The 16,757-nt window shown below is 48.6% G+C and overlaps 1 protein-coding gene across 19 annotated transcripts in view; it reads right to left on the bottom strand.

Moving 5' to 3' along the window:
• Positions 1-12,348, bottom strand: part of LOC308637471 (uncharacterized protein) — a 160,780-nt gene extending 148,432 nt beyond the window's left edge. For 2 of the 19 annotated variants that reach the window (XR_014019614.1, XR_014019615.1), the window contains exon 1: positions 11,104-12,302. Coding sequence is in view for 2 of the 19 variants with exons in the window: in XM_081273838.1 (XP_081129964.1) it covers positions 11,104-11,375 (272 nt within the window). In the remaining 17 variants the exon portion in view is untranslated. Of the gene's footprint in view, positions 1-5,185; positions 5,283-11,103 lie in introns of all 19 variants that reach the window. The other 17 variants (XR_014019605.1, XR_014019606.1, XR_014019607.1 and 14 more) reach the window with 17 other exon arrangements.
• Positions 12,349-16,757: the final 4,409 nt, after the last annotated feature.

The following is a 16,757-nucleotide window of genomic DNA, read 5'->3' as shown; positions in this document are numbered from 1 at the left end:
AGCTTCGAGGGAATCCGTGTGCTCGTGACTTGCCTGATTCGGATCTCAGTGAGGAAAGCAGGGGGCTGCAGACACCGTACCTCCAAATCTTTCACAAAAGGAGGAACACTGAACAAATTCTTTTTTTATTCTCTGGCAAGTATCTGTTAGCGTGCACATCCATGAGTGCCTGGCATCTCATGTATGTGCAAATCCTGTTTGAGAATGCCAAGGTCCAGGTAGCGTCATTAAAAGAAATGAGTGTAACCCTTCGGCCATCGAGGTGAGAGTATTTTGTCGTTTTTTTTTTTTTTTTTCAAATTGCTATTGCCATATATAAACGTAACATATAGCAATAACCATAGAAAGATACTGTGCCCTTGTGTATGGATAATTAAAATAGGAACATCTCCGGACTAAATTAAAATGTGTAAAAACCAAATCCTTATAGCATCCATGAAATTGCAGAAGCTACAAGTGAATCACTAGCCCAGAGAGGAAGCATTCCTCTCATTACTTCATGAACCTCTTCCGTGATCACAGTTTTACATTTTCACAAATCTACATGGTTCTTTTTATGTCACCAAATATCTCAGCTCACTTTTTACTGCCCTTCTTATATATGGATACTGGTTGGTAACAGCATGCAAAACCATCCCCAATCAGTTAAGAGAAACCAACGCTTCCAGTATTTTTGATGATGCTTATGACTACAAATTATGAACTAAAAAAAAAATCTGAAGAGGATATAAAGAGATAAATTATACCTTGGTGAACAGAAAGATATAAAGGGTCTGTTTTCCAGTATCAGAAAAACCACAACCCACAGATCACAATCTGCGAATTAAGAAGACCCGAATACCAGAAAGCCTGTACACAGATTTTTGCCTTAACCCATGACCTGCACAGTTGTGTGATTTCCCTCCACAGAGAGCTCCGATATGCCCTTTTCTCCTCTGTACTTTGAGCGTAAGAGGTGTTATTACCCATAACTTTTTATTTAAAGGAATTGTGCAGCTGGGAAAATGAATGAATTTAATTATCAATGCAGTGTGAAAAAAATCATTAGAGCAAAAGCCTGGAACGCCACATATTAAAAATAAACAAAGGCTATTAAAAAACAGTTCCAAAAAAGAATGTCAGTTTTTCTTCAATTCTTAAAATGTAAATACCAAAAAGAAAACCATATGTAAACATCCATAGTTACAGAAGAAATTACTCTTTAAGAAAATGTTAAATGACTGACTGGATCATTTAACTTTAAATCTATACTTTATGTGGCAGTATAGGAAGGTCATTTGATTGCTATGCATAGAAAAATGAGAATTCTAATATGTTCTCAAAGTTTCACCTTCATAAGACAAAATTTTCATTATAAAATTTTATTTAATGGTGAGCACAAAGAACTTCTTCCTCGACTGTACAGAATGGCCCCTCCATATCCCGACAGGAAGCTTGTCTTTGATTTTTGACAGATGGCAGAACTATGATGTCTTCTAACTAATTTTTTTAAATAATAACTATATTAATATTCCCTCCATGACTAGTTAGTAGAAACACTGATTTAGCCAGAGTAGAGGGGATAAATACTCAGCACAGGTGCCTTCTGGGTTGGTGATGGCTGTGACAAAGCAGGATCTCTAAGCAAACAGGAGTATTATTTGAGGATCAGGATTTTCTTGTTGGGGACCAAACTGGACCTGTAGCTGCAAAAAGAAATCCAATGGGGTATTGACAGCAGGGCCATTTGCAAAGTTCAACCTGGAGGAACCCAGGCAGGTTGGATGGGGGCTTCGCTGCTTTGCACCAAGAGAAGCAATGGAAAGACAGATCCATCCAGGACAGACTGTGTGGTTCAGCAGTAGCCTGTCTCCGGCAAAGCAGAGAGCAGGAGGCAAATCCCATAGATTCGAGCTCATGGAAGCCAGAATGATTCCACTGGGAGGGCGGGAAGAGCAGGGTGCCTTCTTCCCCACCAATTCAAGGTAGCCCCACTTTCTGACCATTGTCACAAGAATGAGACACTAAAGAGAAGCAAAGATGTTGAATGGTGTGTGAAGACGCCCACTGTTGCATAAACAAGGTTATTTCTGGACAGTGAAGAATCCCCTTTGTAGCCAATGAGAGAATGACCAGAAGATGCCACATGTCCATCCATCCTCAACTACACTTTAGCCCTTTGAGGACCACGGCCACTATTTTGTGGCTGGAAAAGAGACGTGCAGGCTGAAACCCATATCAGACATGGTCCCTGGCCAGCGTCACAAAGTTGCGCTTGCTTTTGTCAAAAGCTTTGGTCTGTAGACGCTCACATCTCTGCTCTCTGCTGGGCTTCCCAACGCCCCTCTAGATATCAGGTTCCAAAACAAGTGTCCGATGGGACTTAGTTGTGTCTCCCAGCCTCTTTCTACTTGGTTGCCTGGCTGAATCACTGTCAGAACTGTGCACAGAACCTGCTCATTCCCTCTCTGAGCTTCCATAGACCCATCTGTAAAACCAGGACACTGGACCTGTGGTGCATGGGGTTCTGGGTCCTGTAAATGAGATTTTAACTCCTGATAGATGACAGCCCTTTGGGAATTCAATGAAAGCTATGGATTTTTCTTCTCTAGGGAAAAAAAAATGCAATGTTGCTTATACTTTTAAGAGGTTTGTAGACCACCCAGAGCTCACTCCTGGACCCCAGGCTAAGAGCCTCTGAACTGTCCCACCCATGAGTTTTCTATCAAGGAAACTGAGACCCAGAGGAGAAGACAGAGTTTTCCAAAACCACCCTGAAGGTTAATGTGCAAACTGGGGTGAGAGCTGATTTCCTACCTCCCCAGGGCCTCTACCTGGGCTCTGCTGCTTTTTGTACCCCTGCCTCCAGAGTGGACAGTTTCCGCATTCCCCAGGTATGGCCACCTTTCTGACTCCCCAGGTGGGAGTTTGCTATCTAGCTCTGCAGGTCATTCCCATTCCAGAGCTCACCTCCCCAGGATGGCCCAGATGCAGGAAAGAAAGGTGGACTACGGAGCCATAAAAGGTGCCCCGGGTCATTCCCCAAACACAGGTACCATCAGGTAATCCCTAGGCGGCCACATCTGGGAAAGGGGAGCCAATGAGCCATGATGGGCAGAAAGGGTCCACCTGTCCCACCCACACAGAAAAAGTGGCCCTAAACTGTTGTTTCAAAATATACATTCTCTGTCTTTAAAAAAAAAAAATTAAAAAAAAAGTGGAGGAGGAGGAGGAGGAAGAGGGGCGGGGGGAAAGGATGCTCAGGCTAGATAAATTCAGAATGATTTGAATACATTACTGTAGTTAAGTTTAGTACATAAAGTACCGGGATGGCTCTGCCGTGCATTTCAATGAAGCCCAAAATAATGAGGCTCTAGCTGGGCCGTTGCAGCTTCGTCAGAGCGATTCTGCCCTAATAAGTGGGAAGGAGGTGTCCACGGCTCCCTGCCTATGAATTGTCCTCATGAGATTTGGTCCAGCCTCCGAAGGGAAGGCGGACTTTGAAGAGGAGAAAAGCAGGGCAAATCCAGATGAGAGGTTTGCACACACCTGTAGGGAAGGATGAGCTATGTAGGTCATTTCCTGTCTGAACCAGCCATGGAGTCCCCTTGAGGTGCAGCCAGAATCTGTCCCCTCCCGGTCTTCCAGAGCAGGGGCTGGTGTGGACAGAGTCCAAACAGCAGGAGAGCAGCCTCTGACCTGCTTCTCCCAGCTCTCTCCCCTTTCTCCTCCCCAGACCACCTTCCCACCCCAGCCAGGGTCCCAGGGAACACATAACAGCGAAATTAACAAAGGGACTCAGAGAGCTCCAGTTAATTCCTTCCAGGACCCAGGAGAGGAAGGAGATTCAGGAGAGAAGGCAGGAAGCAGTGAGAAGAAAAGGGTAAGGAGGGATGGAGAAAGGACAAGGGAGGAGAGAGCAGAAGAGAAAGAGCCACCAAGTCTCCCAGCTGTGGCCACCCAGGCGCCCTGAATAGAAAGCTGGGATGTGTGTGGCTATCTCCAGCATTTCCGGGACCCAAATGGCTAAATCTGCAAGAGCTAGGTGAGAAAAGACTGACTCAACAGCTACTGCATGAGTCATGTGTTCCAGAAAACATCCCCAGAGTCGACATCCAGGTTGTAAGGACAGACGTGTCTCAAAAAAAGGAATGTTGGGAAAAAAAAAAATGGTGCCATCTGTGAAGACTCCTCGTAGCCACCCAGTCCCTAACTCCATGAGCATCTGACACCCAGAAAGCTGGAACAGAAAGAGCCATGAGTCCTGACCTGATCCCTAACCAGTGACAGAGTCAGGTTTTCCCTGTCCAATCTGTCCCCATTCAGGGGAGCGTGGATCTTCTCTCGAGTGAGCCCAGCAGATGTTATTGAGCTTGCAAACAAAGGGCAAGAGTTCCTAGCTCCCGTGTAGAGGGAAACCCATAGGCTGGGGGCCAACCTCTCACCGAGAAAAATAAAAATAGTTCAATCCATAGAATCAGCCTCCTTTTCTGTTCTCTGGATATAACTTGCTCCTGGACTTCTGTGAATAGTTAACTGAAAAGCTGTTGGAGTGGACATCTGTTGTTTTTGCCTGCCCAGCCGCTTTCCTCCTTTTTACTGGAAATAGCATCCCAATTTTCCTTGAGGAATCACTCCTCCCCCATGCTCCATCCATGTGGTCCTGGGTGGAGCTGAACCCACCCCCAGCTCCAGGGATAGGCAAGTGACCCAGACCAGGACAATGAGGACATCACATCCCACTGACTTGACTCTGGGTGGAGATGGGACCTAAATCAGGAACAGCCTGACTCCATAACAGGTCTTTGTGTAAAGACAGAATCATTTCACTTAGAGTTTCTGAGAAGATAGATGAGTGTTTGGAGCTGCTGGCAGCCATCTTGCTACCACAAAGACAAGAGTCCAAACTGCCTGGAAATGAAATCAAGGCAGAGGACACTGAAGCTAAATCCTGCTGACACCCCTCTTGTCCCTGGATCTAACCATTCCTGAAGCTCTCTACACTCTGACATTTTAGTGACAAGAGCTAAAACAATCTGTAATTTGATAAGTCCATCTGATTTGAGCATCGGTACAAGGACCTTGACTGAGATTGTTGCTTACCGAGAGACTGAAAGACATATAATGCAACTTAGTCCATTTGTGCTGCTATAACAAAATATCCAAGACTGGGAAATTTATAAAGAACAGAATTTTTTTTTCTCACAGTTCTGGAGCTTGGGAAGTCCAAGGTCAAGTCTTCGGCAGATCTGATTGGTAAGGGCTGCTCTCTGCTTCCCAGATGGGTGCCATGTTGCTGCATCCTAAGGAGTAAAGGAAGATCCAGTCTTCACAAGGTGGAAGGAACAAGGGCTGAGGAGCTAAATACCATGTGAAGTATTTTTTTTATGAGAACCTTAATTGCATTCCCAAGGGAGGAACCCTGGAGGCACAATCACCCCTTAAAGGTCCCACCTGTTAATGGTATCTCACTGGCTGTTCAGTTTTACTACCTAAAGAGGGGACACTTTCAAACCCCAGCATAATGATTCCTATGAAGTCGCAGGACCAATGTGATGCAGAAGAGTCCCCTCGACCAGGTTCCCAGGGTCTCCAAAAAAGAAGTGTGCCGCTGGCTCAATTGCATTTGGGGATGCACCGTGACTGAAGGACTCTTTCCCCAGGATTCTTCTATCAAGCTGTGAAGTATTCACAGTTTTAAAATTACTCATCAAGAGCTGGATTTTTTTTTTCTCCTCTGCTACCTTAGTTACTGATTATTTCCAGATCCATCAGATACACAAACTCTTGTTTTTAAAATGCAATCAGCACACCCACGCGCCCATCTATAGATAGTAAAGAATAGGTAGCTGAAGCCCCTGGAAGGTAAATGCTATCACACAGAATGAAATGGAGAGCATTTCAAATGTACACTCAGCAGGGAAATACTATTTAGCTGGTAATTCAAGCTGGGGATGAATAATCAGCTCATTTTGAATAATGAACCAGGAAAGCACTGCCATTTGGGAAACTTGGGGTCCATTCCTGTCTTCAAAAGCCTGGTGTGATGCACAAGGTCACCACTCCTTGCAGAGAGCCCAGGCCCCTGTCTCCAGTCAGCCAGCTGCAACCAATTGGAGATCATCCAGGCAGACTCCCTGTAGTCCAGTGGCTCCTCTGGCTCCAGCAGTTTGGGGACCCACACTCAGATCTCTCATTTCTCCAAATGCTGGCTCTGCAAAAGGGCAGGAAAGTGCACAGCTCTGTCTGGGGTCTCTGGCTGGGTTTAAAAGTCCCATGTGTTGATTTTCTCTCTTCTCCTCTGTGCATTGGGTCCCATCACTGGGCTGCTCATGACCAGGAACTACGAGACCCTTCTAATTTGTCCTGGCATGGCTCCAGAAAATGCTGGAGTTGGATTGTGGACAATGTAAAAGACCTGTAGCCAGCTACTTAAAGCATATACCGGGGCTCCATGAGTACAGGAAAACATCTCAGAAGAGAAAGGCATGCAGGACCCGGTCATAGCTGCTCCTAACCTATTGGGAAGAAAATCACCCCTTTGTAGGTATGAAAGCCATCTGTTGTGTGTGGTATACCTTGACCTGTTGTTGTTGTTGTTGTTGTTACTAGGATTGCACCCAGAGATGCTTAACCTCTGAGCCACATCCCCAGCCCCTTTTTGTATTTCAAGACAGGGTCTCACTGAGTTGCTTAGGGCCTCGCTAAGTTACTGAGACTGGCTTTGAACTTGAGATCCTCCTGCCTCAGCCTCCCTAGCTGCTGGGATTCAAGCGTGTGCCATCTCGCCCAGCTTACCTTGACTCCTTGTTTAGGCATGCATGGATGAAGATGTACTACAGACTTAGCATCACCCTGACTCTCCTGCCCGACTAGCTGAGTCACCAGCCTCTTCAGGCACAGGACCTGTAACCGTCTCATGGCTGTTGACTCTCTTGAGCCAGAAGCATTCCCCAGACCTAATGTCTGCCTGACCCAGGAGCACAAAAAATTCCAAGCATCTGGGGCTACGACCCTGGGCTGAAGCCATGCCCGTCCAAGAGCAAGAATCTCAGCCTCCAAGGGAAGCTTTGGAAGTGTATTCCCATGAAGCCCTGACCTAATCTTTGCATGGAGACTGCTATTTACATTAAAATTGGTCACATAATGAAAAAAAAAAGTAGTTCATTAATATGCTAAGAAGTGCTAATTTGAACATTGCTGAAAAGCAATTGCAAATTCCATTTTGCAACTTGCAAATGTGATGCAGTGCAAATTAGGGCTGATGGACCCATCTTCAGATATTCAGACTTCATCTGGATGCTCCTGAGCTCCCCAAAGCTTCCGTCGCAGAGATCGGCTTTAAGATCTGTGGGGTGATTTGTCCTTCATAGGGAAGAAAGCCCCTGCCTCCCAGTAATGGGCGGCCAACTACTGACCACTGCATGCAGACATCGGGGAGTGAGGGGAAAGCCATCACAAGGGGGTTGTGGAAATAACCCCAAAGGAAAGAACAGGAAGGACTCCAAACTGTCCCCACTTGTCTACTGGAAGGTGCAGCTGGATCAGATCCACACCGTCCATCCAAGACAACCCACTCCCAGTCCCCTGCCTCAACCTCACTTCCAGGGGTGACCCCCAACGTTCTAGGGGCACAAGTTGGCCTGAGGTGCAGCCTGAGCCACCCTGTCTCAGTGGGACTCAGAGGCAGCTTTGGCAGGGCTTGGCCATTATCCTCCCAGGGGCAGCTCTTTGGATGGAAAACGGAGCCATGGGGTTGTGCCGGGCTCACCTGTCCCTCCCGTCATCCCACAGACTTCCCTTGGCCTGCACACAACTCGTGTGAGGATAGGCCCTAATGTCAACACACACCAAGAAGTTGGTGCTGGAATAAAAACAGAAAATACCCTTGGAAGTCCTTCAGTCCAGCACAGCATTGGAGACCAACTTATCTTCTCTTGGTGAGAGCATACGGTCAGCTCTTCTTCCATCTTTGGTTGGCCCTTCTTTCTTGAGTTGAGTACTCGATGGAGCTGGCCTGTCTGTGGGACCGTACTGTTGTGTATCTAAGAATCCATGACCCACAGCAAGATGCTCCACCTCCAAGAGGCACCAGCCAGAGGGGCCAGTAGCCACTGCCAAGGTCGTCCAGCTGCTACGCCAACCAAGCAGCAGCAGCCCCAGGTCTTCACACAGCCTTCACAGCACTCCAGGCTGCTCTCCTGGTGACCAGCTTCAGGGCAGGAATGCCCCACCATGACCATGACCATGACTGACTGACTTCCTTCCTTCCTTCCTTCCTTCCTTCCTTCCTTCCTTCCCACCTTCTTCTCAAAAAAAAAAAAAAAAAAAAGCAACAAGTAAACAGACAGTGGACGCTGGTTAATGTTTCCCATAGGAATAGCAACTCCAGCGCCAGCAATAAGGTCCACTCATAGTCACACGGTCATACAGTGTCCCAATATGTTATGGTTTCAATATGAGACATCCCCCCAAAGCTCACGTGTGAGACGATGCACAACAGTTCAGAGGAGAAAAGATTGAATTATAAGAGATGTGACCTGATGGGTGGTTTGATCCCCCGATGGATTAACTGGGTGGTAATTGAAGGGGGTAGGGGTGGCTGCAGGAAGTAGGTCACTGGGGGGTGACTGGCGGGCACACCCTTCCCTATCTCCTGACCATATCCTGAGCTTCCTTCCTGTGCCAGGACCTTCACCATGATGCTCTGTGTCACCTTGGGCCCAGAGCTATGGAGCTGACTGACCGTGGACTGGACCTCTGAAACCCTGAGCAAAGTCAACTCTCCTCCTCCAGGTTCTTCTTTTCAGGCCTTTTGATCAGAGCAAAAAAAAAAAAAAAAAAAAAAAAAAAGCTAACAAAACACACTGAGAACCTGGCCCCCAGCTTCCCGGGGGCCAACACAAAGAGGAAAACAAAACACATTAAGAAGGACTTTTCCATAAAGCTGAAAAGGCCACCCACCATCTGCTTTTCCTGCAGCTGCGGAGTAAGAGAACTGTCTCTGGTGGGTCCCCTCCAGGGGAATGACCATCCTCACCCTCGACTACCAGAGGCTGAAGATAAAGCATTTGTCAGACGGGCGTCTTGAAGTGTCACTTTGCAGAAGCCAGAAACAATATGAAAAGGAAGTTCCATGAGGCAGCTCCCTGCCCCGGGCAGGGCCTCACCTGGACTCAGCCCCCTGCCCCGGGGAAGGCCTCACCTGGACTCAGCCCCCTGCCCCAGGAGGGCCTCACCTGGACTCAGCCCCCTGTCCCCAGGGGAAGGCCTCACCTGACTCAGCTCCCTGCCCCAGGGGAAGGCCTCACCTGGACTCAGCCCCCTGTCTCCAGGGGAAGGCCTCACCTGGACTCAGCCCCCTGCCCCTGGGAAGGCCTCACCTGGACTCAGCCCCCTGTCCCCAGGGGAAGGCCTCACCTGGACTCAGCCCCCTGTCCCCAGGGGAAGGCCTCACCTGGACTCAGCCCCCTGCCCCTGGGAAGGCCTCACCTGGACTCAGCCCCCTGTCCCCAGGGGAAGGCCTCACCTGGACTCAGCCCCCTGTCCCCAGGGGAAGGCCTCACCTGGACTCAGCCCCCTGTCCCCAGGGGAAGGCCTCACCTGGACTCAGCCCCCTGCCCCAGGGGAAGGCCTCACCTGGACTCAGCCCCCTGTCCCCAGGGGAAGGCCTCACCTGGACTCAGCCCCCTGTCCCCAGGGGAAGGCCTCACCTGGACTCAGCCCCCTGCCCCAGGGGAAGGCCTCACCTGACTCAGCTCCCTGCCCCCAGGGAAGGCCTCACCTGACTCAGCTCCCTGCCCCAGGGGAAGGCCTCACCTGACTCAGCTCCCTGCCCCAGGCAGGGCCTCACCTGGACCCAGCTCCCTCAAGTGCCTGTTGGCTGGGGATCTTTCTACTCAATGCTAAGATGGAAGGCACCCCCACGCCGGCCTGCAGTGGCCTCCCGGACTCCACGTGTCTCTGCAGCACTGTTCACGGAGACCTCCGTCCCCAGCAAGGCTTTAGCACATGGATCACTCTTTTGAATCTCTCGGGCCTCTTCTCCTTACAGCACCTGGCGAGGAGACTTTCTGCGACTCTGACTAATGTCACTCGTTTCTTCACCGTGTTTATAATGACCTGAAATCACCTTTTCTTGCGGTTCTACATAGAACAAAAACTTCATGTGGGCGAGCACTGAATACCGGGTGCTAAGAATTTTGCAGGACCCATGACAGGTTTTTTTTTCATATATTTTTTTAGATGTTGATAGACCTTTACTTTATTCATTTATTTATAAGTGGTGCTGAGAATCAAACCCAGTGCCTCAAACATGCTAGGCAAGCACTCTACCACTGAGCCACAACCCTAGCCCCACCCAATTGATTTTTAATAAATATTTGTGGAAGAAATGAATCGGCAACAACCCCTGTCATGGCATGTCTTATGGGTCAACGGCTTCCAAGCACTGTGAAAACATTAATCCTTATTTAATCCTCAGAGCAGCCCTTGTATGTAAACTCCATCACTAACGCATTTCACAGGTGAGGAAACAGAGGCACAGAGAGGCTAAGTGATTTGCCTGAAGTCACACAGCTAGTGAGTCAAAGGAACAAGAGGTCTGGGTACAGAGTCAGACCTCTTGATCACCACGACTGATGTCTGACTAAGGTAGGTGGCCCAGTGCCTGGTGAGCAAAGTTCTCATCTCTTTCCTGAGCCCATAAATCTATACCCTAGGTTCCTCTCATGATTGCTGAACACATTGTCTGATTCTGGAGATAAGTAGTTTAATTCATTTAAATTCTTTCTCTAACATTGTTGATTTTAGCTGAAATTCGAAGTGCAGTGCCGAGGAGCCCACACAGCCTCGCTGGAGAGTCTGGGATTAGTTCATTAATGGGTTCAGCAGCTGCCCATGAGGGAGCCTAGCACTAGGAGCTAACTGCTTCCGGCCACGCACCACTTAGAACCATGCATTTACAAACCAGCCCAACATGCATGTCACCATGAGAGATGGCAGGGCGAAAGAAATGCATTTTTCATTTATGTATTAGTAATACCTAAAACTGAATACCATCAGTGTAAACAATGCAAAAAAATAACAGCATTTCTCATTTGGGTTCTCACCCAGCCAACCTACCCCAAGATCGGCTTTGCTCTGAAGCCGGCTTCTCGCTGAGGGCACCTCATGGAAACAGATATGCCTGGCTGGTGCGGCCCGGCCTCCTTCAGCCTTCCCAGAGCCCACGCATGCCCAAGTCCAGTGCAGGGACTATTGAAAACTTCTGCAGTCCACCAAGAACCCCTCAGAACGGAATGCAGACCCTGGGGCAGGCCCCGTGTGAGGTCTCCAAAGCAGTCCAATTGTCCCCTAAGACACGTGCTCTGCTGTGATTGTTTTGAGTCTGTCATTGAACGAACTCTCCAGAATGATGTCCAAGATGCCGTGTCCCTGACATATTAGCAAATAGAACTCGAAGGCAAGGGGTAGAGAAACAGGTACCCTGGAGCCCAGTGTCTGCCGCTCTGTACGTCAGCTCTGGCCTCTGAGACTCCCTCTCTCTCTGCAAAGCTACCTGGAGCTTTCTCTGCCTGCCGGATTCTGCTTCTTCCAAGGGATCAGAAACGACCCACTTAGGAGGAGAGTAGGTAGAAAATGCTGTTGTAAGAAAATATCTTGGCCTGAGAAAAGTTAGCTCGTGCCAATCCCAGCAGTCCCATGTTCTGTCTCACCATTCCATAGCAGGACCGTCCCCTAACCTTGACTAAGGTGAGTTCACGACGAAAAGAAAGATCCACTTTCATCATCTCAGGATAAAATCCAGTTTCTAGATTTAGAAGCTTGAGAATCAAAATTCAAGTGGTTCTCATAACAAATGCCACCTTATAGAGATAGCCCCTGGGAAGTACCCTCCTTCACCACCATCCTCAGGAAGGTCCATTCTGCCACACCCCACAGCAACGCTTCTCGACCCTAGCTGCACAATGGAATCAGCCGGGTCTCACCCCACGTATTCCTATCTAATTGGTCTGGGGTGCCATCTGGGTGCCAGGGATTTCTGATGCTCCTCAGGTGTTTGAGCTGTGCAGCCAAGGTCGAGAACCACAGGGCAGAGCTTGGAAGTCCTCCATCTAAATCATGGCCCCGGGGTAGAGAGGAAAAGCGACTCACAAGGGCTGATCAGAGGCCTGTGGAGACAGGAGATTGACTTCCACCAGGGAATCCCCCTCAGTCCTGCTCCACCACTTCCTCTCTCAGTCCAACCCCAGGATGGCACCTCCTCATAAGTCAGGCACCTGTGTCAGCTACCAAGAATAACTGCTTGCCCTCGCCCAAGTTCCTAACTGCCTGGATGCCAGTTGGAGCCTGTAATTAGAATTCACTGCAACTCCGGGAACGCACAGCCCATCCACAGCCAGGACTCGGGCGGCCTCGGCGTGAGCCCGGTGATTTAAAACCTCGGTGGACAGATTCGCCCCACCTGACATGCATCTCCTGGTGGGTTGCCCCCTCTGATGTCCACTGGGGAGGAAATGAATTACAGCCTCAGATGCAAGACTGAGAAGTTGCAGGAGGAAGTCACAATTATGCACCGACCTGGATGGGCAATTTGAGAAGAAGGTGACAAGGGAAGCTAAATCTGTCTCCCTTTCGTCCTTCAAGTCTCCTTCCGTAAACCTCTCCCAGCACCCACCCAGGCCCCCTTGCAGCCGGCAGTGCTGGTGGCAGAACAAGGCGGGACAGGCTTACTCACAGCCCTCTCTCAGAACGCCGGGATGGAGACAGCGTAATTAGTCTTCACTTTCGCAAGTAATAAATACACACAAATTAAAAATACATTTGTACCACTCATTTTACCCACACATAGATCATAACATGTAAATACACATTCCACTTGTCTTTCGCTAATCATTTACTTTATATTCTCATTTTGGCCAATAGGGCACACAGCCACCTTCCTATGTGTCTTAATATCATGAAGAGCCTCCAAAACTTCAAAGTTCTCATTTAAGTTTGAACAGGGGGCGGTGATTGCAGGAGACAGTGGAAACCATTGGAAAATCTGTGGATCCCATGCCTGGTGTGCTCTTACTTGCCAAGTTCAATGTTGAAGGAAGTTTCTCATCATGAACAACCAAGAGTTTTTACAAAGCTGAATCATCCCAGGAGGAGAACTGGACAAATGAGAACCAAACTGGGAATCGGAAGACTGGTTTGAGTCCCGGCTGGTGCACCAAACTCCACTGTGACTGGGGCCATCCATCAGGGTCTCCCTGAGTTTGGTTTCCTCTAGGAACCGGGAAGACTGTGACGTCACCTGTTGTTACTACTAGGGATATTCTTGGGTACCCTACTAGGCGGAAGAGGCTTGGTTGAGGGAAAAAAAACTGAGGGACAGGGAAGAAGCAGTGTTCCCTGAATGGGATGAGCCCAGGACCCCCCTGACAAGAGCTGACAGGCCCTGCTGACACACAGCCCTGAAAAAAAGAAGGGAGCTTAAGACAGCACACCCACCTCCCTTCCCGATTTCTTTTGGGGACTTCCCTGTGGCCACTTCTACCTGGAAGAGGCCATCAAGGGCAGCTGGCTGGTCAGCCTCCTGGGACATGGGGAAGGCAGGGAAGTGGGAGGAGGGGGGACAGTGGCCAGCACAGAGGCCTCTGTGGAGCTAAAATCCCCCATGCTACCCCAGGAAGGGGAGATGTGCCTCTTCCCTGCAAGGAATCTTCAGAATCCTTGGAAGTTCCACCACCACTGAGCGAACAAGGGGAGCCCCTGATGCTAAGTGAGAAGGGAAGTGCAGATTTCAGGAAAACAGCAGTGAAGAAACCCCACCTTGAGACAGTTCCGTGTCCAAGAAAGCAAAGTTCCACGTTAGATGACAGAAGGGTTATTTGCCTTCCAAGGGTTCTCCATGCCTTTGCACAAGGATACCTGCCAGGGCTCATGGAGAAATCCCTGCCTCATCTCCCCGCCCCACACACACACACTGAGGTCGATACTGGCATGGGCTGGAGGAGAGCAAGGCCACAAGGCAACAGGAGAGGGAGAGGCTTGCCTGGAGGCCTGCACAGCTGTCTCCAGGCCTCCAGGGGGCGCTAGAGCAGAACCTCTAATGGTGCCAGGAGCCACTCCCTTTCACAAGGCCCCTCAGTATTTTCTTGCTTCTCCTTACCCTTGCTTCTACGACCCTCAGTGCCAGAGTCTTGGTTTGGTCTCTGAGGAAGGAATATGACACCAGGGGCAGGTTTGCAACACCACTAGAAGCAACTAGGACACACTGGAATGCTTGTCTGGCCCCAAAGCCCTGAGTAAATGCCCCTGGCATATTCTACATTTCATTTCAGGAGGACATCTGATCTGGCTCCTGGGTGGATCTTGGAGATTGATCCATTCCCAGCCTCTAGTTGACAGATAAGGAAATTGAGACTCAAGGAGAGTGTGTGACTTGCTCAAGACCACAGAGATCAAGGCCCAGGACTCTTGACCCTCCAGCTAAACAGGGTCCATGGGAAATACATGGGGACGAGGTCTTTGTCATAAAGTAGGCTGAGAGCACAGGCATGGAACCAGACGGCTTGAGTTCGACCCCTGTTCCACCAGTTCTGGGAATTTGAGCACAATTTTTATTTCATCACCTAAGCCTTAGTTTCCTTCATCTGTAAAATGGATCCCCAATTTCTATTTTTTTAACCTATCTCCAAGAGTCATTAAAAGATTGACATAGAGCTCAGGACAGACATTTCTGGTTTTTTGTCAATTCATCAGAATATCACTAATTAGAATAGCTCTGTGTTTTTTCAGCCAGACTGAGCATCCATCCCTTGCTAGGACATGGGATCCAACTGGGTGAGAAAATTCACTGCAGTCAGCTCAGAGCAGATTTCCTACCATGATTTCATGAAGAGTGAAAATACCTTCTGTTGCCGTCTTGCAGATGAGGGGACCCCTACACATGGAGGCAGGACAGAATGAGAAGCATGAATGGTCTCAACCCGGGCAAATCTGTGAAACTGGTACATCCACAAGTCCCTGGCATCCAGGAGTCTGAAATGGGGGAACATTTATTTTAAATACCAAACTACAATGACCTCTGCAGAGCACCCCCAGTTATCCCTAGGAGTCCTCCATGGGAGCTTTTCAGGCACTCACAAATGTCTCCATGAACCTACAACAGACCCCACACAGTAGTCACCATGTTGGCCCCTCACTTCTGCTCCCCTGGTCCTAGGGCTGTTTCCATGGAAACTATAAGGGATGCCCTGCATCACCTGGAGGAGCTGTCTCCAGACCTCCAGGGGGCGCTAGAGCAGAACCTCTAATGGTGCGGAGGAGCCACTCCCTTTCACATTCCCCTCAGTACTTTCTTGCTTCTCCTTACCCTTCAACACTCTCCAGTTCATCCCCAACCCTTCCTGCCCTGCCCCAAATGGGGTAGAGGCCCTCCACTATCCAGCTCCACTTTGGGATCAATTCCTACCCAGGACCATAGTCAAACAGGGCTCAGCTGCCTGGAGCTGATGAATCGTCTTGGATTCGGGCGCTCCAGTATCCACCGAGGCCAGGGCTAGTGAGCCCCACTGGCCAGAGGACACAGACTTAAAAAATTAAAGAAAAAAAATAAAATTGCTATTGCTTCTGGATGAAATATCCTGATAATCACGCAAGGAGAGCTTGAAACCATAATCATAATCATCTTTGGTCTTTGCCTGTGTAGACCTGGCCTAGGGCTTAAATTTAAACCCATGGCGACTCTAAAAGCTGCATGAATAGTTCATTTCCCAACAAAACTGCCAAACAGGGAGACAAATAATTTAAGTAGGGACAATGCTTCACCAGTATGCACATATTACAAGTTTAAAAATCACAACCCAGGGAGAGAAAAAAGAAAAAACAAAACTTTCGCTTCATTTCTTCTCTCTGGAAAGTTTGCTCCATTCTGAAGCTGTCCACAGACCCCCCAGGGAGGAGTCCTGTTTTCCCTCCAAGAGATGGGGGAGGGGGCACCTGCCACAGATGAAGTGTCCAGGTGGGAGCCCCCCCTCGAGGGGCAGAGGGGGAAGTTGAGAGGAGAGAGACCCAGCCACAGATTCACAACTGGAAATTTACTTTACAGTGGATGTGTTTGTCCTCCGGAAAAACAATCAGATGCTTATTTACATCCCCATCCTGTGCCTGAGGTCTAATTTCCAACCCTAGGAGCACTTCAGCATTTGCACGTGCTCACATTAAATTTTCTGAGTGTGTCACCAAACGTTTCCCCAGCCCAAAGATCAATGTATGGATTATGGATTATTGATCACTCAGGACCCAGACCACAGTCTCTCTTTCAATGTCAGAATGAGAGCCATCGTTCCCCTTCCCAGGCTTTTAACCATGAGTCACCATACATTTTGAGACAGAGAGCCATTATTCACCGTCAAGTTATCCCACCCAAGCTTATCAAGAATTTAAACTGGAAAATATGTATATGAGCCCTCCTGGGACAGCACTGTAGATACATGAAGATAGTCTGAAAAAAAATGTTATTGGTCCAAGAAAGAACTCAGAACCTTTGCTTTCAGTTCTCTTTCTAATACACAGCCATTCCAATGAGATTAATATTGCCATTCTGTGAACCTGCCAGCAGATAGAAGTTACCACATTATTGTGGTCTGTTTCCGAGGACAAATAAAGTATGTTGCTGCTCTCCAGTGTTCTGCAGAGCATGCCACGCTATAGACAGAAGTGTTTCAAGTCAACACAATATGAAAAAATTCAAAATAAAATGAAAAGTGTCTGAAAACAAACCA

The sequence above is a fragment of the Spermophilus citellus genome (genome assembly GCF_964194105.1).
Source record: "Spermophilus citellus genome assembly, chromosome: 18".
Taxonomy (NCBI): Eukaryota; Metazoa; Chordata; class Mammalia; order Rodentia; family Sciuridae; genus Spermophilus; species Spermophilus citellus.
Note: the sequence above shows the minus strand (reverse complement) of the source record. Positions and strands in the feature narration are given on the sequence as shown.